Source organism: Chlamydotis macqueenii, chromosome 29, assembly GCF_036417535.1.
Source record: "Chlamydotis macqueenii isolate bChlMac1 chromosome 29, bChlMac1.mat, whole genome shotgun sequence".
Taxonomy (NCBI): Eukaryota; Metazoa; Chordata; class Aves; order Otidiformes; family Otididae; genus Chlamydotis; species Chlamydotis macqueenii.
In genome coordinates, this window is record NC_141584.1 from 2,133,465 (window position 1) to 2,155,905 (window position 22,441).

General features: G+C 71.7%; 2 protein-coding genes across 3 annotated transcripts in view; both read right to left on the reverse strand.

Moving 5' to 3' along the window:
- Nucleotides 1-125: 125 nt before the first annotated feature.
- NXPH4 (neurexophilin 4) lies at nt 126-12,438 on the reverse strand. The gene is made up of 2 exons (XM_086768930.1): nt 12,346-12,438; nt 126-1,447 (listed from the first exon to the last, which is right to left on the reverse strand). Exons 1-2 carry the CDS (start codon nt 12,394-12,396, stop codon nt 677-679), a joined length of 822 nt encoding a protein of 273 aa, XP_086625056.1. The 5' UTR covers nt 12,397-12,438; the 3' UTR covers nt 126-676.
- A 3,770-nt stretch (nt 12,439-16,208) lies between these two features.
- Nucleotides 16,209-22,441, reverse strand: part of LRP1 (LDL receptor related protein 1) — a 36,473-nt gene continuing 30,240 nt past the window's right edge. For both annotated transcript variants that reach the window (XM_086768937.1, XM_086768936.1), the window contains exons 61-76: nt 22,243-22,377; nt 21,907-22,026; nt 21,358-21,629; nt 21,090-21,268; nt 20,746-20,852; nt 20,434-20,550; nt 19,959-20,135; nt 19,542-19,682; nt 19,280-19,453; nt 19,031-19,192; nt 18,736-18,910; nt 18,345-18,449; nt 18,094-18,158; nt 17,786-17,873; nt 17,503-17,647; nt 16,209-17,268 (exon numbers count right to left, since the gene is read on the reverse strand). In XM_086768937.1, the coding sequence (XP_086625063.1) occupies nt 17,128-17,268; nt 17,503-17,647; nt 17,786-17,873; nt 18,094-18,158; nt 18,345-18,449; nt 18,736-18,910; nt 19,031-19,192; nt 19,280-19,453; nt 19,542-19,682; nt 19,959-20,135; nt 20,434-20,550; nt 20,746-20,852; nt 21,090-21,268; nt 21,358-21,629; nt 21,907-22,026; nt 22,243-22,377 (2,303 nt within the window). In that variant the 3' untranslated portion in view covers nt 16,209-17,127. The remainder of the gene's footprint in view (nt 17,269-17,502; nt 17,648-17,785; nt 17,874-18,093; nt 18,159-18,344; nt 18,450-18,735; nt 18,911-19,030; nt 19,193-19,279; nt 19,454-19,541; nt 19,683-19,958; nt 20,136-20,433; nt 20,551-20,745; nt 20,853-21,089; nt 21,269-21,357; nt 21,630-21,906; nt 22,027-22,242; nt 22,378-22,441) is intronic.

Genomic DNA, 22,441 nt, shown 5'->3' on the forward strand with positions numbered 1-22,441 from the left:
TCAGCACCGGGGGTGGGGGGCAGCCCCCGGCGAGGACCGGGGCGGCGCGGGGACAGGGACCCCCGGGCCCCCACCCCTGGCACGGCACTTCTTCACGGCGCGGGGGGGGAGAGGGGCGGCGGATGGGGGCGGTGGGCTCCGCGGGGCACCGGGGGCCTGGTGCGGGGTCCCACGGCCGCCGCAGCCTGGGGGGAGGGGGGGGGCAATGGGGGGGCAAAGGCTGCGAAACGCCTGGGCAGGTGGCCTCGCACACGCAGAGACCGCGTGCCCACGCATGTCCACGTGCACACGCGTGTACGTCTCCCACGGCTGCAGAAAGGCAAACGCCGCCCCGGTACGCGGCTCGACGCCCGAGCTCTCCGGCACGCGGCAAACCCCCCCTGTTACACCCACCATGGTGGGGACCCGCGCCCAGCCGACGCCGTCGCACGGGGCTGTACCCCCAACTCCCGCCCATCACCCCAGGGACCCCAGCCCCTGGACGGGAGCGCGGCCACGTGGCGGGCGGCGGGGCCGGGACCCTCGCACCGGCCGTGCCCCCGCTCCTGCGCCCCGGGGAGGTGCTGCAGCGACGATGGCGGGGGAGGGGGGGCGATGCGGGGTACGCTGCAGCAGGGACGCGGTGCGGGAGCCCCCGGCCCCCCCCCCCCCCGTGCGGCACCCGGCGCCCCGGCCGTCAGCCGAAGTAGGGGTTGTCGTGCTGGAAGTTGTAGTCGGGGCAGACCTTCTGGACCAGCTTGTAGTCGATGCTGAGGAAGGAGATGAAGATGCAGATGACCTTGAAGGGCTTGGCGCAGAGCCAGGCGGCGTGGCTCTGCGTGTGCTCCGTGAAGCACACCTTGGAGGGGTCGTACAGGCACGGCTTGTTCTTCCGCGCGCGGTTCGTCTTCTCGTACTCCACGTGGCAGTTGAGGGCTTTGGCCGGGCGCCCCTCGGGGAGGGTGCTCTGCTGGGGGGGCAACCAGGAGAGCGGCGGCGGGGGGGCCGGCACCAGCACCTCGAAGCCCACCGCCTTGGAGGGGGGCACGATGCTGACCGAGACGTTGCCCAGGCTGGAGGAGTTGTGGCGGAAGTAGACGCTGAAGGTGCCGTTGATGTGGTCGACGATCTTCCCGGTCACCAGCAAGCTGAACTTCAGCGTCTTGATGTTGAAGTAGAAGTCGCCCCAGCCGAAAATCTTCTTGGCGCGGCCGGATTTGAGGGAGGGCTTGCGGCGGGCGCGGGGGCTTGGCAGCTCGCCGGCCGTCTGGTTCTTCTGCCAGTCCCAGGGGCTGCGCGCGGCGCCCGAGGGGGTCCCTGCACCCCGGGGGGGCTCGGCCGGAATGAGCCGCCCGGGGTCGAACCCCGGGGGCTTCAGGGTGCCGTAGGGGACATCCTTGAGGAGGCCGGAGGTGCCCAGCTCCAGGTACCCCAGGGTCTTGGCGATGTGGCCCCCAGCGCACACCGCCTGGGAAAGAGGGCAGAGACTGCACCAGCTGTGTCGGCCCCCCCTCGAGCATCCCCCTGCCCCCCGGCCCCTCGAGCATCCCCCTGCCCCCCAGCCCCTCGTACGCCCCCCTGCACCCTGGCCCCTCGCTCACCCTCCTGCCTGCTGCCCCTCGAGCATCCTCCTCCCCCCCCCAGCCCCTTGTGCATCCTTCTGCCCCCCAGCCCCTCGCTTACCCCCCTGCCCACCACCCCTCACTCACCCTCCTGCCCATCCCCACGCACCCCTCCGTGGCCGGGTGCCCCTCCTGCACCCCTTCCTTCCATGCCCGTGCACCCCTCTGGCACCACGCCCCCCCCCGCCCGCCATGCCCCCCGCCATGCCCAGAGCCGAGCTGCCCCTGGCCCGTGCCACCCCCCAGCCCCCACGAGCAGGGCTGCTCCTCCAGCATCACCCACGTCCCTGCGACGGGAGGAGGCAGGACACTGGACAATTCATGGCTGAGACCAGTAAAACACTGGGGGGGGGGGGCAGCGGAGCCCCGCGCCGCCTGCCCGCGGAGCCTAATTGCGTTACCCAGCGCCTCTGATCCGCGGCTGAAACGCCGAGACCCCCGCCAAGCTGCACGGCAGCCTCTCCGCCCTGCGGATAATTGCGGCGAGGCCGAAGAGCGGGGCGCATCGCGTGCGGAGCGGGGCGGGCGGGGGGGCACACAGGGAACAAGGAGGAAATTGCAGCAAAGCAGAAAAGACGGAGAAGGAGGAGGAGGAGGCCAAACGGCTGCGGGGTCCCCGTGCCGGTAACGGGACATCCCCTTGTCCGACAGAGCCGGGAGCCCTCGGCAGGGCTCCGCACCAGGAGCCGCAGCCAGCGCTGGGATGTCCCGCGGCAGCACCCGGCCGCCCTGGTCCAGAAAAGGACCCCCGCACCCAGGGGGCCGGACTCGCCTCCCGCCAGGCGCCAGCCAGGACGGGACCACAGCATCCCAATCCCATTCCCATTCCCATTCCCATTCCCACGTTCCCCACGGCCATCGCCCTGCCCGGCTGCCGGGACTGCGGCGGCGGCGGCGAGCGGAGCCAGCTGGCACCTCTTCAGCTCGGGGACCCAGTCCCGGACACGTCCCACGTCCTTCCCTTGCCCGAGCCCAGCGCCGCGGTGCCCCGCGTGCCCCCGCCTGCCCCGCCAGCTGCTCCCGCCACGCGGGACGCTGCTCCCGCTGCCCCGGCCTCGTCAATCACTGTCGCCCGTGAGCTGGCAGGTGCTCGCGCCGCGCTGGCAGGTTTGGCGCTCCGGGTGACCCTTTCCGTGGGGGACGCCGGGAGGAGGCGAGCAGGAAGGGGGGGATTTGAGGGGTCCCAGCTGGGCTGCGGGAAGGGGGGGATTTGAGGGGTCCCAGCTCAGCACGGGCTGTGGGAAGGGGGGGATTTGAGGGGTCCCAGCCTGGGCTGTGGGAAGGGGGGGGGATTTGAGGGGTCCCAGCTCAGCACGGGCTGTGGGAAGGCGGGGGGGATTTGAGGGGTCCCAGCTCAGCACGGGCTGCGGGAAGGGGGGGATTTGAGGGGTCCCAGCTCAGCACGGGCTGTGGGAAGGGGGGGATTTGAGGGGTCCCAGCTCAGCACGGGCTGTGGGAAGGGGGGGGATTTGAGGGGTCCCAGCTCAGCACGGGCTGTGGGAAGGGGGGGGGATTTGAGGGGTCCCAGCTCAGCACGGGCTGTGGGAAGGGGGGGATTTGAGGGGTCCCAGCCTGGGCTGTGGGAAGGGGGGGGGATTTGAGGGGTCCCAGCTCAGCACGGGCTGCGGGAAGGGGGGGATTTGAGGGGTCCCAGCTCAGCCTGGGCTGTGGGAAGGGGGGGGGGGATTTGAGGGTCCCAGCCTGGGCTGTGGGAAGGGGGGGATTTGAGGGGTCCCAGCCTGGGCTGTGGGAAGGGGGGGATTTGAGGGGTCCCAGCCTGGGCTGTGGGAAGGGGGGGGGGGATTTGAGGGGGGTCCCAGCTCAGCGCAGGCTGTGGGAAGGGGGGGATTTGAGGGGTCCCAGCCTGGGCTGTGGGAAGGGGGGGGGGGGATTTGAGGGGGGTCCCAGCTCAGCGCAGGCTGCGGGAAGGGGAGGATTTGAGGGTCCAGCCTGGGGAGGGGGCGCAGGGGCTGTGCAGCGCGAGGCTGCGGCTGAGCATCCCCGCAGCCTCCCGCCTGGCTCTGGCCACCCCCCAGCTCCCTCCCAGTCTCTTTGAGCGCGGCTGCTGCCTTCGCCCTTATCTATATTTCAACGCAGCTTCAAAGCCGGGTGCCTCCGCCAGGCAGCCAGCGAGCCAGCCGCAGGACCGCGAGATGGAGAGATAAATGGCGGAGGGGGAGAAGGGCAGCCCCCCAGCAGCCCCCCCTCCGGCCAGGAGAGCGGGGTTTTGGGGGGGGGGGGGGCGGCCTCAGCTCTGCGCTGGCATCAATCCCGCTCGTGCGTATTCACCAGCCCGCAGCCCCCCGCGTCCCGCCGTGGGGAGGCAGCGGGTCCCCTCACCACCACACAGGCCGGTGGGGGGCACCAGTAACCCCGCAGCTCGAAGGGGACCCCCCCCAAAACCCGCCCGCACCCGCAGACAGGGGCTGGAGCAGCGCAGCCCACGGGGGATGCGCACACGCGAGCGCGTGCCGCCCAAGCCCCCGCCGGCCGGGAAAGGTTTCTGGAGGTTTCTCAGCTCGGCGCTGGCTCTCGGCTCAGCCGGGGCCGGGAGCCAGGGCGGCTGGTTGCCCCCAGCAGCGCCACGGGAGCCACCGCGGCCCCCCCGCCTCAGTTTCCCTTTCCAATGCACCCCCCCCCCCTTCCAAGGTGGCCTGCTGCGGCGAGGAGGATGGGATGGGGATGGGATGGGATGGGGATGGGGATGGGATGGGGATGGGATGGGATGGGATGGGATGGGGATGGGGATGGGGATGGGATGGGGAGGGGATGGGATGGGGAGGGGATGGGGAGGGGATGGGATGGGGAGGGGATGGGGAGGGGATGGGATGGGGAGGGGATGGGGATGGGGAGGGGATGGGGAGGGGATGGGATGGGATGGGGATGGGATGGGAGCGGATGGGGATGGGATGGGATGGGATGGGATGGGATGGGGAACGGACAGAAGGAGATGCAGCAGGACAGGGAGGTGACAAGGACAGGCAGGCGGTGGGCAGGGGATGCAGCAGGTACCAGTGGGGATGGGGACGCACTGGGGAAGGGGCACTGGCACCAGCCCCCCCCGTCACCGGAGGCTGCGCGTCCCCGGGCCAGGCTGGTGCAGGAGGACGGGGCAGGACGGGGCCGGGGGCCGCGGGGTACGGGCAGGGCCCTTCCAGGAGAACAGGACCCTCACCCCTGCGGGGACGCGGGTGCCCCCCAGCCTCCCACCCACCCCGAGGAGCTGCTGGGGAGCGGGGATGAAAGGGAATCGCAGAGCAGGGCAGCGGCTGCCAGCGCAGGCAGGGCTATCGATCGCGGCGCGCGCGCGGAGCGCGGACCCTCGCTTCCCGCAGCCCCCGGGGGGTGGACGGGGTCACGGAGCCGCCGAAGGGGCGCGGTGCGGGGGCCCCACGGCAAACCCCTGCTGTGAGGGGAGGCAAGGTCACCCCCCGCACCCCCAGCACCGTCGGCATTCAGGGCAGGTCCCGCTCGCACCCCGCGTTAAATATTAATGGTTCCGCGTGCAAGCGGCGGGGGTGCTGCACGCGCACACGCGCATGCCAACCGCTCGGGCACGCTCCACGGGCCTCGCGCGCGGGGGTCCCGGTGCCTCCCGGCCCTGCACAGGTGTGCACGGAGCCCCTGCCCTCCCGGCTGCACCAGGATCCGTCCCGTGCTGGGCTCCGGCCGCGACGCACCATTCGCCTGCGTTTTGCCTGGCGCGCGCGGGTTTCACTGCTGCACACGCGCGTGCCGCCGCACCCGCGCGTCACCCCCAGATGACGAGGGGCGCGTGTGCGGGTACCCGCGTGCCGCTCTGCGCGGCCAGGCAAGGATGCGGGAAGGGCTGGGGGGCGCGCGCGCGAGCTGGGAGGCTGGCGGTGCCGCCATCAATTTGGCTTGTCAAGCCCGGCGGTGATGGCCGCTCACATCCCATTTGCCGGCGGGGGCTGAGCGCCAGCAGCTGCTCCCCCGAGACCCCGCGGTCACCTTGGCGCAGGGGAGCGAGCGGCGGGGCGGCCGCCCCAGCGCGGGCTGCGAGGAGCGCGCGGCGCCCCGGGAACGGGGCCACGGCTGATGAGGGTCCCCACCTCGGGGCCAAACCACCCCAGCCCCGCGCCAAATCCCACCGCAGGCCCCGCCGCCGCAGCCCCGCAGCCCGCGCCGCCCCGTCCCCGCGCCGCGGTGGGGCTCAGTGGCGGAGCAGGCGTGATCTGCGGAGCGGGGGTCTCCAGCTCTCCCCGTGGCGCGAGGTCAAGCCGCTCTCTCTCTCTCCTGTCACCCCGCTGCCTTCGTTAGCGCGAGGAGATTAATTGGAGGTGGTGAGCAACAATCCCGCGGGCCCGCTCCCCCGGCGCGGCGCAGCCCGGGCGGCGTGGCATTTCCAAAGGTTAGCAGCAAACAAGGTGCCTCTGACAGCTCCCATTTATCTCGCGGGCGCCGCGCGGGTGCTAATGCGGTGGCAGGGTGACGCGGCGCGGCGGTGGGCTCGGCTGGGCTGCGGGGAGGCACCCGAGCACGCGCCCGAGCGCGCCGAGGCTTGCGACGCAGGTCCGGACGGCCGCGCGTGGGCGAGAGCGCACGGCGAGCTGCAGGCGCGCGCGTGCTCCGGCGTCTGCACCTGCGGCAAGCGCGCAGGTGAACGCAGCAAACGCCGGTGGCTGCTGGCGCACGCGGTGGAACGCGCGCAAATGCCCCCGCGCGTCGCTGTGAGCACATCTGCGTGTGCACAGACACGGTTACACGTGTGCGCACGGAGCGAGGTGGCTCTGCACGTGTGCCTTTGCACGGGAGCCCCCGCGCCCAACGCGTTCCTGCGCCTCCTGCCCAGCTACGCGTCGGGATTCGGCCGCCCCTCTGCACGCCCGGCTGCGGGACGTCCCCGCGAGGGAAATCTGCGGTGCCACGAATTCACCGGCGCCGGGCCCAGGGCACCGGAGCGCTGGGAGCAGCCCAGGGGCCGAAGGAGCCGACACGCGAGGCGAGGCCCAGCCCGGCCGCCCGTCCCTGCCCGCGGAGGCTGCGACCGAGGAGGGCGGCGGCAGCGAAGACTCGTGGGTGCAAGGACAGGGCTGCGGGACGGGGGCGCGCGGCCCGGGGTCGGCATCCCCGCGGGGGCTGTACGGGTGGGCTGCGGGCTGGCCCTGCTCCGCGCCCCCCCGCCGCCCTCGCTGGCGCCCACCGCAGCGGCCGTGCCACGCCGACGAGCCGCCCAAAGCCACATGCACCGTCGGGTCACCGCGGCACCACCGTCCGCCCCGCACACGCAGCCCACGGCGGCGGCCGGACCCCCCGAGAGCCACGCTGGGGTCCTGCTCCCGGCGACGTCCCCGCCCAAACGCTCGCGCGAGGGCCGGCGTCGCCTCGCGCGGGAGCACGACCCGCGCGGGCCGGGAGGAGCCGGCTTCCCGCAGCCGCGGTCGCCGTCACCCCCTAAACAGACACCTCGCTCCGCGCAGACGGAAAAAATATGCAAATGCCGCAGCTTTATTAACGCGCTCGGCACGCGCTGGCTAATAAATATTTCATAGCCCGAGCAGGACTTTTTTTTTTTTCCCTCCTCCTTCCCTTCGTTTCGGTTCCTTTTCCCTGTCACTCGTTTCCTGCCTTTTCTTTTCTCAGCCCCTGTTTTATTTATTTATTACTTTTAAGGGCTTCGCGGTGAGACGGGAGCTGGGAGGTGGCTGAGGGGGGAGCGGGGAAAAAATCTTCATCCCCAGTCTCCCCCCTCCCTCGACGGGTGAAAAAAGAAAAGTGCTGTTAAGAGCAAAGGAAAAAAATATAATAGAAGGGAGGAGACAGCGGCAGGCAAAGGATCCAGGGCTTGTGTGAGTCATTGGACTCAAGGAAGAAAAGGGAAGGAAGGAGAAAATGAGGAGAGAACGGCGCGGGGAGGGGGCGAGGGGGCCTGGGGGAAACCGAGTCCCGCTGGCCCAGGCAGCGCGCGGCCAGCATCCCCCGCAGCCCGGCCCGCCCGAAACGCCCGCCTCGGCCCGCGCAGCGGGACCGGGGGTCACTGGGAGAGGGGCTGCTCCCCGGCCAGCGCTGCGCCGCGTGCCCAGCGCCGCCGTCCCGCGCGGTGCCAGGGCCGCGGCCCCTCGGACGAGGACGGCGCGGGGGAAACGGAGGCAGAGCCGGCAGGGACGAGTCCCAGGTCACCCGCCGGGACCCCCGCGTCCCCCTCCCCACCGCGCACTCTGCCTCAGTTTCCCCTTGAGAGCCGCCCCGGCTCCTTGGCGGGCGAGGTCCTTCCGGGGGGGGGGGGCGCAGAGAGACGGCAGCTTCCCCGGGACCCCCCAAACCAGGGGGACCCCAGACCCTCCGGGCCGCAGCTCCTACCTTGTGCCCAGCCGCCTCTCCCCCCCCCCCCAGGCCGCCCCCCCGCCTCACCGTTTCACTTTATTATTGCAATAAATGTGGCCATAAAAGTGGCAGGTATCGGCGCGCGAGGAGATCGCTTCTCCTGAGCTATGGAAATGTAATTTCGAGTGTGCCCGGGAAATTTTATAAGATCGTATCAGGCGGGATCATAAATTGCATTTCCAGCCCCCCCCCCGGGCCCCCCCCCCGTCCACCCTGCACCACACACCCCCCGCCAGCCAGGGCCAGCGCGAAGGTCACCGCGGAGAGGGGCAAACCGGGGGGGGGCTGGCCCCTCCGTGGGGACCCCATCGCGGTGCCCCCGCAGCGCTGCGCACCCCCCGCCGCCCCATCGCCCCCCCCCGGCACAGCCAATTCCCAGGGATGAACGCTCCCTGCAGGAGAAGAGAGGGAGGGGCGGCGGCACCCACCGAGCCCCGGGAGCCCCCGCCGACCCCCAGGGACCCCGTTCGGCCCCACTTTGTCCTGGCCACCCTGCCCGGGCTCCGGGTGCCGAGCATCGCTCCGGGTGCCAAGGAGGGAGGCTGGGGGGGTCGCGAGGAGGAACGAGGGGGCTTCGCCCGCGAGGAGGAACGAGGGGGGTTTCGCACGCCGCGACCCCCGCCAAGGCCACCCCGGCTGCCGGGATGGCCACCAGGCTGGGACACCGGGCGAGCGACCCGCCGTGCCCCGGGCGTACAGCGGGCAGCCCCCGTCCCAGCGAGGGGGCCGCCGGGGATTTATCTGGGGAGGCGAGGGGGGGGAGATTAAACCGAATCCCCCCGGGAGCGCAGGGCCCATGCGGCTCCATGCAGCCCATCATTTCTGCAGCCTGGCCGCTCATTTCCACAATGATTTTCCTTTTGCTACAGCGATCGGGAATGAAAAAAAAAAAAAAAAAAAAAAGGCAGGGAGGGGGGCAGCCGGGCGGGGGGACGCGATGATTTCCTTCGCAGCGGCAGAGAGGAAGCTTCATCTTCCCTGGGCCATTTACCTTCGGCGCCCGAGCGCGAAGGCTGAGCCAGGCTTGCGAGATGCTGGAGCTCGGCCAGGGCGGGGGGAGCGGGGGGCTCGGGGCTGGGGGGGTCTCAGCGCAGCATCACCCCCCTGCCGGGGCTCCGGCTCCCTGGGAGTTGTGGATGCGGGGAAAGGTGGGGGGGAGGGGGCAAAAGTCCTTAATCTGGGAGTGTTAATTGGCACAGGTGCAATTAGCGGCGGGGCGGAGGGGGGCTCAGCTGGTGCGGGTTGGGCGGGGGGGGGGGGGCTCCCGCTTTGCCGGCCGCATCGCTGTCCCAGCTCGGGCCACCCCCCCGCAGCCCCCCGCAGCAAACTGGCGATGAAAAACAAGGCGGGGGGGGGAAGCAATAAAGCGGGGCCCGGATCGCAACCAGAACACCGGAGCGGAAAAGCGGGAGCGGGTTTGGCCCAGGGGCACCCCTGGGTGCCCCCTCCCCAGCCGCCGCCCCCCCCCAACCCAGCCGCCCCGCGCTGCAGCCTTTTTGCATCTCCCGGCTCGGGGTGCAGAGGGCACCGCGGGGAAGAGTTATTAAAAAAAGGGAAATGAGTCGCTTGGAAACCTTCTTTCAGCAGAGCGGCGCGCGTTTGTTTGGCGATAGAGTGGCTCAGCCATGCTGGGCACACAGCGCCCGTCGCAGCGGCCGCCGGCTCGCGGGGCGGCAGGAATCGGGGAGGGGGGCCCGATCCCCAACCCCACTGTCCCGCCTGCCCTGAGAGGGACCCCCGGCCAGGGCTCACGGGGCTGCGCCGCTGCCCTGACCCCGCGTCCCCTGCTCTGGCCCCAGATGGGGTACGCTGTGCCCCGAAAGGGTTCGATCCCCCCGTTACGGGGAGCTGGGGGGCAAAGAGCGGCGTCCTCGCACCCCAAGGGCCGCGGCGTCTGCCGAAGAGCGAGTCCATCCGTCAGCCGCCGACCCGCAGCCCTGCGACGGCTCTCGGGGGGCAGCGAGGGAAGGGGGCCGAAGGGGGCGAAGCGGGGCGAGCTTCCCGGGGTGGGTGACGGCCCACGCCAGCAGGATCCCACCGGCACGGGCAGCGGCGCGGCAAGGCGGGGCGTTCCCGGGAAGAGTTAATCCGGGAAGGAAAACCTGCCAGCAACACGCCAGGTGCTGCGCAGACGCCCGCCATCTCGGCTCCCCGCCAGCCAGCAGGGAGGGAAACTGAGGCACGCTGCCGCGAAGGCGCGGTCCGGCGCGGGCACGAGCAGGGGCGAGGGAAGGCACCCGCTGTCCCCGCTCCCGCGCCGAGCCCCCCGCGCCCCGCTCTCCTGCCGGGCACCCCAGCCCCTCCGCCCCTGGCTCCCGCTCAGCGCCCGGGCTGGGGTCGCCCCCTCGCCCGGGCATGGGGACCACCGGGCCAAGGCTGGCACCCGCCTGCCGGGAAGGCTGGGGGGCTGCTGGCCAGGAATCGCCCCTTCCCCTCTGCGAAATGACAGCCGCCCCTTCGCGGCTGCGCAGCCCCCGGCCCCTCCTGCAGCGCGGTCCCACGCCAGGGAGCCCCCAGACCACCGTCCCCCCACGCGGAGGGGCTGCGGCTCACGGCCCCCGCCCGCATCTCCCGGGGTCATTTCCCACGTGTGAGAGGCAGGAGGGTCCCGCGCCCACCCTGCACCCCAAGACGGGCTCGCTGCCCCTGGCCGTGAGCCCCCACCTCGCCCCCCGCTGCAGGGAGGGGGACAGGGGCAGCGCCCCGCTCCTCGCCTCCCCCAAACCAACGCATCCGTCTCGAGGCAGCTCCAGCGCCGACAGACGCGCTGCGTTAGCCGGACACGCGGAGGGGGTCACGCCGAGCCCCCCGCATCCAGCCATCTGCCCAGGCGCAGGGAGGAGCGCGGCGAGACGAGGGCCTTCGCCCGGGGGGTCGGGTTGTGCGGGGGGGGGCGCGGGGGGGTCCCTGATGTGCATCCAATTCCCCAGCGGGAATCGACTCGTTTGATTTTATTCATGAAACACGGAAAGTAAAAATGGAGTGTCAGGGAATCAGAGCTGCTGGGCGGCGAGGCCGGCCCCCCCGGCAGGGCTGGGGGGCACAAATCCCCCCGCTCACGACCACCACAGACAGCGGCAGCAGGCGCAGCTGAAGCCCCCCAAACCCGGCAGCTCCCACTGCGGGGGACAAACCCTCGCTGGGCTCCAAGAGGAGGTGGCGGAGGGGGGACACGCGGGGGTGAGTGGCCTTGGGAAGCATTTCATGTGTGGGACCGGGGGGGGACACGGCGGGGGGGTGGCTCTGCATCCGCAGCGTCCCCCCAGGGCAGAGCCCCCCCGCTCGGCCGGGCAAGGCCAAACCCGTCCCTGCGGGAGCTGCGCCCGGTGGAGGGGGCACCCCGGCGAGAGGGGGGGACGGGGCTGGGGGCGGGGGGGGGTGCTGGAGCTGAGCCCGCACCAAGTCAGGACAGTGATGAGGCGTCACCTCCGCAGGTGGGTCCAGCGCTCCCAGCCCGGGGGGGCCGGGAAAGCTCTGCCGCCCCAGCTCCGCTCTGGGTGCAGGAGGGCCCCCCCCCCCCGGGGTGGGGTGGGGTGGGGGGCTCACCCTGCCGCCCCCCCGCCGCTCCCACCCGCAGGTGCGATGCCGGTGCGGGACAAACGCACCCCACAGGCGCGGGGCCCCCCCACCCCGCCTCGGCAGAGGGCTCGACCCGCCCACGCGCGGCCACCCCCACGCTCACTCGCGGCTCCGTCTCGCGCGTCTCGCTGCCCCCCCCCCCCCAACCCCCCCGCTCCGCACCTGCCAGACGGCGCCTTCACCGCTCCGCAACGGGGGGATGCGGGGGGGGCTGCACCGGCGGCGGGACCCACGGCTGCGCCCCCGGCCCCCAACTCCGCCCCACGGCCGCGCGCAGGGCCCGGGACAGCCCCGAACTTGGGGCGAGCGGGACCCCCCCCCACCCGTGCACCCCCTGCCCCGCGCCCCCCGCCGCACAACTCTCCCCCCGCCGTGACTGCGCGACCCCTCCTCAGCACTGCATCCCCCCCCCAACACTTGTCCGCGCTCTGCGTGACCGCCTGAGCCCCCGCGCGACGGCGCGACCCCCACCCCGAATGGTACGTGTGCCCCCCCCACCCCACTGCACGACCCCCCCTCCATTGCACAACCCCCTCACCCAACCGCACGACCCCCCCCATCACCGCACGTCCCCCCATCACCGCGCGTCCCCCTCCCCACTGCACTCCCCCCCCACCCCATTGCCCGACCACCCCCCTTCACTGCACGCCCCCCCCCCCCCATCATCGCGCGTCCCCCGCTCACCACTGCACGACCCCCCCCCCCGCACCGCACCGCACATCCCCCGCCCCGCAACGGCACGGACCCCCCGAATTGTAGCCCCCCCCCCCCCCGGGCTGCCCCGCGCCCCCCCCCCGGGCTGCCCCGCGCCCCCCCGTACCGGCAGCAGCAGCCAGGGCCCGAGCAGGGGCAGGGGCAGGCGGCCCAGCATCGCGGGGCGCGGGCGGTGCGGTGGCGGCGCGGGGAGGCAGGAAGAAAGTTGGGGACTTGCTGGGGCCGGGCGGTGCCTCCGCCGCGCCCCGCCAATCCCGGCCCGCCGCCCCCGCGGGGGGGGAAAGGGGGGGGCACCGGGCTGGGGGGGGGGGGCGAAGGGAACGGCGAGGGGAACCGGTACCCGGCCCCCGCCCGCAGAGGGGCAAAAGCCGGGGCTGCCCCCGCCCTGCCGAGGGACCCCCGCACCCCGGGATGGCCCCGGTCCTGCCCCCCCCTCCTGAGGGACCCCCGCACCCCGGGATGGCCCCGGTCCTGCCCCCCCCTCCTGAGGGACCCCCGCACCCCGGGATGGCCCCGGTCCTGCCCCCCCCTCCTGAGGGACCCCCGCACCCCGGGATGGCCCCGGTCCTGCCCCCCCCTCCTGAGGAACCCCCACACCCCGGGATGGCCCCGGTCCTGCCCCCACCCTCCTGAGGGACCCCCGCACCCCGGGATGGCCCCGGTCCTGCCCCCACCCTCCTGAGGGACCCCCGCACCCCGGGATGGCCCCGGTCCTGCCCCCCCCTCCTGAGGGACCCCCGCACCCCGGGATGGCCCCGGTCCTGCCCCCACCCTCCTGAGGGACCCCCGCACCCCGGGATGGCCCCGGTCCTGCCCCCCCCTCCTGAGGGACCCCGTGATGCCCCTGGTCCTGTGTGTCCCTCCCAGAGGGACCCCAGCACCCCGGGATGTCCCTGGCCCTGTCCCCCCCCTCCCAGGAGACCCCGGGATGTCCCTGGCAGTGTCCCCCCTTCCCGAGAGACCCCAGCACCGTGGGATGCCCCTGGTCCTGCCCCCCGCCAAGGGACCCCCATAGCCCGGGGTGCCCCTGGTTCTGCCCTCCCCTCCCAGGAGACCCCAGGATGCCCCGGGTCCTGCTCCCCCCGGGGGGCTGTGCTAGCAGCGGGGGGCGCGACCTCGCCCACCTCCACCCTGCCCAGCTGCTCCTGGGGAGGGGGCAGGGTCCCCTGCTGCCGGGCCCCCCCCCAGACTCCAGCAGAGAAGGGCGACCGCCCCACAGGAGGGTCTTTGGGGGGCAGCCCCCAGGCCCTGGCGCACACAGACACTCCCAGCCGCAGCGCGCGCCCCACATCGCAGCTCGCCCGTGCGACCCGCGTCACCTGCACGTGCACACGCGTGCACACGCGTGTGCTCATCGCGCCAGCGCGCTGCTGGGCCCTGCTCGGCGGGCTCTGCCAGGTGTTTCTCACATCCCTCCCCATCCCCACCGCTGCATCCCCGCGACGCTGTGGCTGCGGCCGCTGTGACTATTTTTATCCCCCCGCCCTCCCCGGGAAGCTGCCGGCAGGGCTGGGGGCAGCGCGGGCTGGGGGGCGCGGTGCGGCACCGCGTGCGCGTGCGGAGCCGGGAGGGACGAAAGGTAAAAAAGGAGAAACGAGGGAAAGGGAGAGAGGGGGAAACGAAGGCAGCGGGAGGGGAGGCAAAGGGAAGGGCGAGGGCAGCGCTGAGGCGGAGCGGGGGGATTGAGGACCCCCGCCAGCCCCATACCGGCCCCCCCGCAGCCCCACGGCAGCCTGCGCCGGCACCCAGCCGCAGCACCGCGGGCGCGTGGCACCTCGCGCTGGGGGTCCACAGCGGGGCACGGGGGAGCCCACCCTCCCGGGATGGGGGTCCTTCGCCCCATCTCTCGCCGCTGCCGCCATGACCGCACTACGGGTCGGCGCGAGCGGCAGCCGTGGGGTACCCGCCCCGCGGCACGTGCTCCCCACTCCTCCTCAGTTCCCCGCTTCCCACGCGGGCAGGAGCCCCCCGCGCCCCTCTCCCTGGCCAGGATCCCACAACCACCCCCCCGCACCCAAGCGCCGGCTCGCCCCCCGTGTGCCCCACGGCCAGGGGCTGTGTGGGACCCACCCCGCCAGCACGGCCCGCGGGCCTGCCGGACCCCCTGCCCCACGTCGCCAGAGCGGGGTCCCGGTGTCCCCAGGGGTCTCACCCGGAGCAAAGGGATGGCAGGGTCTGCAGGAGGTGCGGGGGGCTCTGGGAAGACCCCTCCCACGCAATTAACAGCCCGCTGGCCTGAGATGGGGGGGCAGGGGGGAAGATTAAAAGGGGAAGATTAAAAAAATAACAGAAGATCGAAGGAAAAAGAAGAGAAAAAGGGGGGGAAGAGAGGGGAAAGGGAGAAAAAAACCCCGGGAGAAGATATGAGGGACCGATAAGTGAACAAAGAGCCGGTATTGAAATAGATCTGAGGGCCGCGCCGCGCTCGGGCCGCGCCGAGGCCCCGCGGAACGGTTTGGGGGTTTCAAAGGCAGCGCCTGCGTCCTCGGCTCGGCAGCGGCGGGGGGCTGGGGGGGGCTGCTGCTGGGGAGGGGGCCGAGGGGCGACCCGCGCCGCCGAGCCGCAGGCCGGGGGTGCCCCCGGGCCCCTCGCAACCCGCGCTCGGCTCTGCTGCCCGGCGCTGGCGCGTGGCGCGGTGAGCGAGGCCGCGGCTGGGTGCGGCTGCCAGCTCGAGGGCACGGGCCCTCACCCCCGTCCTGCGATGGGGGGCACACAGGGGGCAACAAGGGGACACACGGGGCGCACACGAGGGGACACACGAGTGGCACACGAGGGACACACAAGGGGGACACGGGAGGGGCACACGGGAAGCACGCAAGGGCCACGTGGGGAGCACACGGGGAGACACAAAAGGGGCACATGGGGGGCACACGAAGGGACACACAAGGGGCACAGAAGGGGACACACAGGGGAACACAGGAGGGGTACATGGGGGACACAGGAGGGGGACACAAGGGGCACATGGGGAGCAGATAAGGGGACACACGAGGGGCACATGGGGGAACACACGAGGGGCACATGGGGGCACATGAGGAACACACGAGGGGACACATGGGGAGCACACCAGGGAACACACAGGGGGACACAGGAGGGACACACAGGGGACACAGGGGCAGCACACAGAGGACACGCAAGGGGCACACGAGAGGCACGGGGGGCGCACGGGGGGTCACACGGGGGACGCACGGGGGGACACGGGGATCACACTGGGGGGACACGGGGATCACACGGGGGGACACGGCGGGACACGGGGAGCAGACGCGGGGGCGCGCGCGGCCCCCTCGCGCCGTTCCCGAGGGCGGCGGCGCCACCTGGTGGCGGCACCGGGGCCCTGCGCGCGCCGCCGGTGCCCGGGGCCGGGGAGGAACCGGTACCCGGGGAGCTCAGCGGGGAGCGGGCGCGCGCGCGCGCGCGCACACACACACACACACACACACACACACACACACACACACACACACACACACACACACACACACACACACACACACACACACACACACACACACACACACGTACACACACACGTACACAAACGTGTGCACAGACAACACACGTGTGCACGCGCACACACACACACGTGTGCTCACACAACACACGTGTGCACGCGCACACACACACACGTGTGCTCTCACACACACGTGTCCCCGTGACCCCCACGTGTCCCCCCCGAGCAGCACGTGCCCCCGCACGGGCACGACACCCCAGAGAGCACGACGCACACGCGCGCCCCGGCTCGCACGACGCACACGCGGGTTCTCCCTTCCGGCCCCGCTCCCGCACCCTCCCAACACCCCCACCCAGGGCAACGCCGCGGAGCACCAGGCCCCGGCGGGACCCCCCCCACGCCACCCGCCCGTGAAGCCCCTCCTGGCGGCTTTGGGGGTGTCGGGGCGGGGGCGCTGGGTGAGCCGGGGGGCGCTGGGTGACCCGGGGGGCGTCCCGTCCCACCAAGCAGCAGCCTGCTCGTCCGTTTTTAAAAATTTTATTTATAACAATATCTGTTTTGTTTAGTTGTAAAGTAATCCAGCAAAAATTATTAAAACATTTCCCCCCAACAAAAGGATGGGGTCGCCCCCCGCCCTCCCCCCACATGCATTTATTTCTTTCTTTCTACTAGAAAAGCTAGGTCATTTCCATGGGTTTGTCGGGTTTGTTTTTTTTTTTGTTGTTTTTTTTTTGTTTTCCTGTTAAAAAATGTGCATGTCGGAGAGCGGGCAAGGTGCAGGCGACAAGGCGGAGCGAGGGGCCGTGGGGCCGGGCCCGCCGGGGATGGGGACCCTCCGCACCCAAAGGGGGCTGGGGGCAGCGGTGGGGGCCTTTGTCCCCGTCCCCTGTAACAGTCGGGCAGAGGCGGGACGGCGTGGGGGGGGCCGGGGGGCCCAGGGAGGTTTGCAGAGGCCAAGCTGCAGAAGGGGGGACCCGGGGAGCAGCAGATTTGGGGGGGTGGGGGGGGGAACAGGGCCCCCACTGAGGGGAGCCGCAGGGGCTGGGGTGGGGGGGACGGAGCCGAGAGCTGGGGAGCGCGCGGCCCCCGCTCCGCCTCCCCCGCGCCCCACGTAGCGGCGACCCCGCGGCCCCCCCGGCTGCCGCGGCCCCGGCGGCGTCCCCGCTCCGAAACGCCCGGCGGGTGCGAGGGGGAGGGCGGTGGGGGGGTGGGGGGGCCCGATGGAAAGAGATCGAAAAGAAACCAAAGCCGGATCTGGCGGCGAGAGGCGCGGGGGCCCGGGACCGGGGAATATACAGGTAATAATACTGCTCACATAGAAAAGTAATAATCCTTCATTTGTACATTTATACAGCGGCTCCGGCTCCCCGGCCCCTGCCCGCCTCCTGCTCGGGGGTCTGCGCCAGGCCCGGGCGGGCCCCTTCGCCCCCCGGCCTGCCCCTACGCCAGGGGGTCGGCCAGGTCGTCGTCCGCGCCCCGCGACAGCAGCTCCCGCTTCTCGTCCGTGCTGGCCAGCGAGTTGCGGCTGTTGTGGGCGCCCATGTACAGCGTGGCGTAGACGGGGTTGGTGAAGTTGGTGGGCTGCGGGGAGCGGGGAGCGGGTGGGAGGGGGCACCGGCATGGCCCTTCCCGGCACAGCGGGCCCGGGGGCGTCCCGTGCCTCCCCACGGCCTCCGCTCTCGGAGCCCCCCGTCTCCTCCGCACAGAGGGACCCCCGCCGCGTGCCCCCTGCCTCGGCACGCAGACCCCCACTTCGGCCCGGACCCCGCGCAGCCGACGGCCCCCCCCGCGCCCCGGCAGCCCCCCGCTGCTCACCTTGTCGGGGTCCAAAGCGAAATCGGCGTCCAGCAGCTCCCCCACATCGTCATCGGGCTCCCCCTCGTACATTTTGTAGGTGGGGTTCCCGATCTCCACGTTCATGGCGCCGTTCGTCATCCGCTGGTGCTGGAAGCCCTTGGCGCTGGGGAGGGAGCGAGACGGGGGTGAGTGCCGGCAACGCGGGGCGCAGCCCACGCGGCCCCCGCCCCACGGAGGGTCCCCAACCCCGCAGGGAGGGTCTGCGTCCCGGCCGGGCGCCCGCCGCTCCCCGCGGACTCACCCTTTAATCCTCCACTTGTACCAGGCGAAGGCCACCACGGCGAGGAGGAGGAGCAGCAGCAGGATGGGGATGACGATGGAGGCCGTTCCTGCGGGACGAGAGGCGCAGGTCCAGCCCGGGCCGGCGACCGAGCACCCCGGGGAAGCGGCAGCGGGGCCAGCAGCCTGGGCTGGCTGCAGCTGCGCGGAGGGACCTGTCCTCCCTCCACCCAAAAACGGGGCTGCAGAGTCGCACAGGGGCACCGGGCAACCCCGCACCCTGAACCCCCGGCTTTGGCGCCCCCCGGGACAGGCCCGCCCCGTACGTACGGTTGCTCTGCTGCTCGCCGACGATGAAATCCTCGCAGCGCATCCCCGTCATCCCCAGCGGGCACCTGGCAGCGCAGGGAGAGCACGGGGGTTAGCGGGGGCATGCGGGGATGGGGAGGGAGAGGTGGGGCGCAGCCCTGGGGGTTGGGGGGGGGGGGGCACAGAGATGGGGGTCCGTCAGTCACGCGTTGCCGCTGCGTGGGAGGGCAGGCAGCCCGCCCGCAGCCCCCCCAGCCCCCAGCTCTGCTTACAGGCACTCGGGCAGCTGCGTCTTGTCGCTGATGGAGCAGGTGCCGCCGTGCAGGCAGTAATCGTCGCACGTCAGGCAGCTGGGCGCGATCTTGCCGTCGGGGCAGCTGTGGGGCAGAGGGATTGGGCAGACGCGTACCCCCGTCCTGCCCCGCGCCCCCCGCCCAGCACCCGGGACTCTGCTCGTCCCTCCGGCGACAGCACAACGGGCTCGAGGGAGAGACCCCTCCGTCGCCTCCGCCTGCGCCCTGAGCTCTCCCAGATTTCTCCGGGACGGATCCAGCGCCTCTCAGCCGCGGCTGATCCCCAGCAACCCGGCCACAGGGACACGGGGGGGGTCCTTGCGCCCACCACCCCCTCCTCCTCCCTCAGGTTTGACGTGCCGGCACCTACATGCAGGAGACCTCTCCGCTCTGCTTGTTGATGCTGCATTTGCCCTCCTGGCAGCGGGAGCACTTGTTCTCCTGGCACTGGGCGCCCTCGAACTGGGGAGGACAGCGGCACTGCTTGGCACCGCTGGCCGTCATCTGGCAGACGCCTTCGTTCTCGCAGTAATCGAAGCATTGCCCTGCACGGGACGGCGGGGTCAGGGCGGGCAGCCCCACGCCGGCCCCTCCCCACCCCGCTGCGGGTCCCCGGAGAGCGTCTCCCCGAAAAGAGGGGGAGCCGGCGGGCGGGCGGCACTCACGGTACTGGCAGCGGTCCCCGATGAAGGTGGGCAGGCAGCGGCAGTTGGGCTGGTTGCCCTGGTTGACGGCGCAGGTGCCGTTGTTCAGGCAGTAGTCGCCGCACACTTGCTGGTTGCACCGCGGCCCCGTGAAGCCGGTGGGGCAGCGGCACGTCGGCATGCCTGCGAACGAGAGCCGTGAGCGCGCCGCTCCCCGTCCGGCCGCCCCGGCTCGGCCCCCAGCCCCGGGCTCGGCCCCCGCAGCCTCACCGGATGGGGAGGCGGCGCAGGTGCCCCCGTTCTGGCAGTAGTCCCAGCACTGGTCGATCTGGCACTTCTCCCCGTTGTAGCGCGGCTGGCAGCGGCACTTGGCCTGCTTGCGGGCGTTGAGGAAGCAGCTGCCGCCGTTCAGGCAGACCAGGTCGCACGTGTCGGTGGTGGGCACTGGGAGGGAGCGACGGAGGTGAGCGGGACCGCGCCGGGCAGGACCCCCACCCTCCTCATCCTCCTCCTCCTCCTCCCGAGCACCTACCGACGGGGGAGACGGTGGGCGAGGGCACGAGCACGCAGGTGCCGTTGTCCAGGCGCTTGCCGTTGGGGCAGGTGCAGACGGGGCCGCTGGGGCTGAGCAGGCAGAGCCACTCGCATTTCTTGCGGTCGCAAGGGTTGGTCACTGCCGAGAGGGCGGGGGACAGCGCGGGGTGAGGGCGGCGGAGCGGCCCGCAGCCCTCCTGCCCAACCGCTACCCCCCAGCCAGCGTCGGGACGTCCCCCCGCGGCCCCGCAGCCGCCCAAGCCCCGCCAGCCCCCACTGCAGCCGGCCTCCCCCCAGCCCAGCCCCCTCCCCACGAACCCCCCTGCTCTGCCCCTCCAGACGCCCCCATTTTGGGCAGGGAAGCTGGGAGCAGGCCCCGGGCGCGGGGTGGGGGGGTCCCGGGCCCAGCACCCACCCTCTGGTTGCTTGTACTGGTGGTAGAGCACGACGTCGGTGGCGTGGTTGAGGCCAGACGTCAGGTTGGTGACGGCCTTGTGCCCGAACTTGTGGATCTTGAAGATGCGGTTGTTGATGTAGGTGACGCCGTAGATGTAGTCCTCGAAGATGTCGATGCTGAAAGGGTGGCTCAGCCCTGGGGAGGGAAGAGGGTCAGGGGTTTTGGGTGGGTTTGAGGCTAGGGTCTGCCACCCCGTACGAGGGGGACGGTGGCGGGGGGACAGCAGCGCCAGCAGGCCCTGGTCCTGCCGCGGAGCGATTAACGAGGAAACGCCGCAGCCGGCCCAGCATTCCCGGCTCGGCGCTGGGGTCTGCCCGGCGGCATGGCGCGGGCCAGGGGTTCCGGGGGGCTGGGCTGCGCCAGGACCCCAGCCCAGGGACATCGGCCCCCGGCAGGCCCCTCTCCACACGCGCGGGCCTCGGGTGCCGCTCACCCTTCTTGTTGTCGATGGCCACGACGGGGTCGGTGCCGTTGAGCCGGATGCTGCCGATGACGGAGAGCTTGGCGTCGGCCCAGTACAGCCGCTCGTTGTGGTAGTCCACGGCCAGGCCTGAGGGGACACGCGCCCCGCGGTGAGGTACGGCCCCCAGCCCCTCCCGACCCCGCAGTCCCCGCTGCCCCTACGCGCCCCTGCCGCAGGGCTCGGAGCCCCCGGGCTGAGCCCCCCGACACAAGCGGGCCGTACGTCCCTCCTGCCCGGGCTTCCCCGCCCCTCGTGCCCCTCCTGGCCCCCGTCTTCCTTCACCTGTTGGCCACTGGATGTTGTCCTGCACCAAGGTCTCGCGCAGCGTCCCATCCATAGCGGCCGTCTCGATCTTGGGGTGATTGCCCCAGTCTGACCAGTACATCGTCCTGCGAAGGACATGGGCAGGTCATTCCCAGCAGGGGAGCAAGAAAGGGAAGAGCGGGACACTCCGACGCCCCGTCGGCGGAGAAATCCTCCCGCATCCTCCCCGCGCCAGTGACCCCATCGCGCCAGCTGACTCCAAGGCACAGCAGCTTGAGCTGACGCTGGGGCGCGGGGAGCTGCCGCCGCGGACGGGCTGGTCGGCAAGGGCTGGGCCGGGGGAAGGGGCTCGAGTCGCTCACCCCCGAAGCGGGTCGACCACGATGGCGTGGGGCTCGTCGATCATGCCCGAGATCAGCGTCTTGCGATTCTCGCCCTTCATCTGCGCCACCTCAATGACGTCCCGCCCCGAGTCGGTCCAGTAGATGTTCCCAGCGACCCAGTCGATGGCGATGCCCCGCGGCATCTTCAGCCCCGAGATCTGCGAGGGGCAGAACGCGGGGAGGGGTGAGGGCAGGGGACGCCGGGAGCGCAGCCCCAGCGCCGCCCGCCGCGCCCGGCCGAGCTCACGTTCAGGTGGGTGACGCCGCCGTCGATCTGGCGCCGGTTGCGGTTGGAGGCGGTGGAGGCGGCGGAAGAGGGGGGCAGCTCCCGGTAGGAGATCCTGCCCGTGTGCCAGTTGGTCCAGTAGATCTTGTTACCCTTGACGTAGATGTCCATGGCGTCGATGCGCACGTTCTCGTCGCCCTGGAAGGCCGGCTCGTAGGCCGAGTTGGGGTTGAAAGGGTACATGCTCCGGATCTTGTTGTCGTCCGCGATGTAGAGGATTTGGTGCTCGGAGCCTGCGGAGGAGGAGGAGGTGTTGGCACAGGCTGGGCGGAGAGCGGGGGGTCAGCCCAGCTCCACGGTGGGGCAGGAGCTGTGGTTACTGGGGCTCCACTGCCAGGGAGGGACGGGGTGAAGGCACCGGCAGAGCCTGGCACCCCCCGGGCCACGCCGGGAGGAAGGGTGGGCAGAGGCACAGGGCGAGGAGGAGGAGGAGCGGGCAGGGAAGAGTGGCTGGGCCCCGCAGGGCAGCACGGCACGCAGCGACCGCGCACCCCCCCGTTCCCTCCCGACCTTCTGCCTTGCACATGTTGTCCGTCTTCATGAAGTTCTTGGCGCAGCTGCAGACGTGGGAGCCCTTGGTGTTGTTGCAGAGCTGCGAGCAGGTCCCGAAGCGCAGGCACTCGTTGATGTCTGCGGGGCAGAGCGGGAGGATGACCCCACGCGTGCGGGCAGGGCCTGCTCTGCGCTGCCCGGTGCTTGGAGACTCCGTCTGTCCCCATTCCCCGCGTCCGTGCCCCGTTTCTGACACCCCAGCCGCCCCGCAGGTGTGGAGACACATCTTACTGCCGAAAACCAACCGTAAACCCCGCAGCCCAGCCCCGAGCCATCTCCAGCGGCGGGAAGTACCTTGGCAGGAATTCTTGTCCGGCACCTTCTGGAAGCCTCTGCGGCACGTGCAGTACGTGGCGGACTGAGACTGGATGCACTGGGCCTCGTCCCCGCACATGGTGGCGTTGGTCTTGCAGTCGTACGACTTGTGGTCTGGGATGGGACGCGCTGTCAGCGCCCAGGCCCCGCAGCGCCCACCCTCGGCCCACCCCCCGGC

What these genes read in the sequence shown, in the direction of transcription:
- NXPH4 (XM_086768930.1), bottom strand. Translation starts at nt 12,396, where the DNA reads ATGCTGGGCCGCCTGCCCCTGCCCCTGCTCGGGCCCTGGCTGCTGCTG. An exon ending in GGCCCTGGCTGCTGCTGCCG is followed by an intron (nt 1,448 to 12,345) that starts GTACGGGGGGGC and finishes CCTCTTTCCCAG; the next exon opens with GCGGTGTGCGCTGGGGGCCA.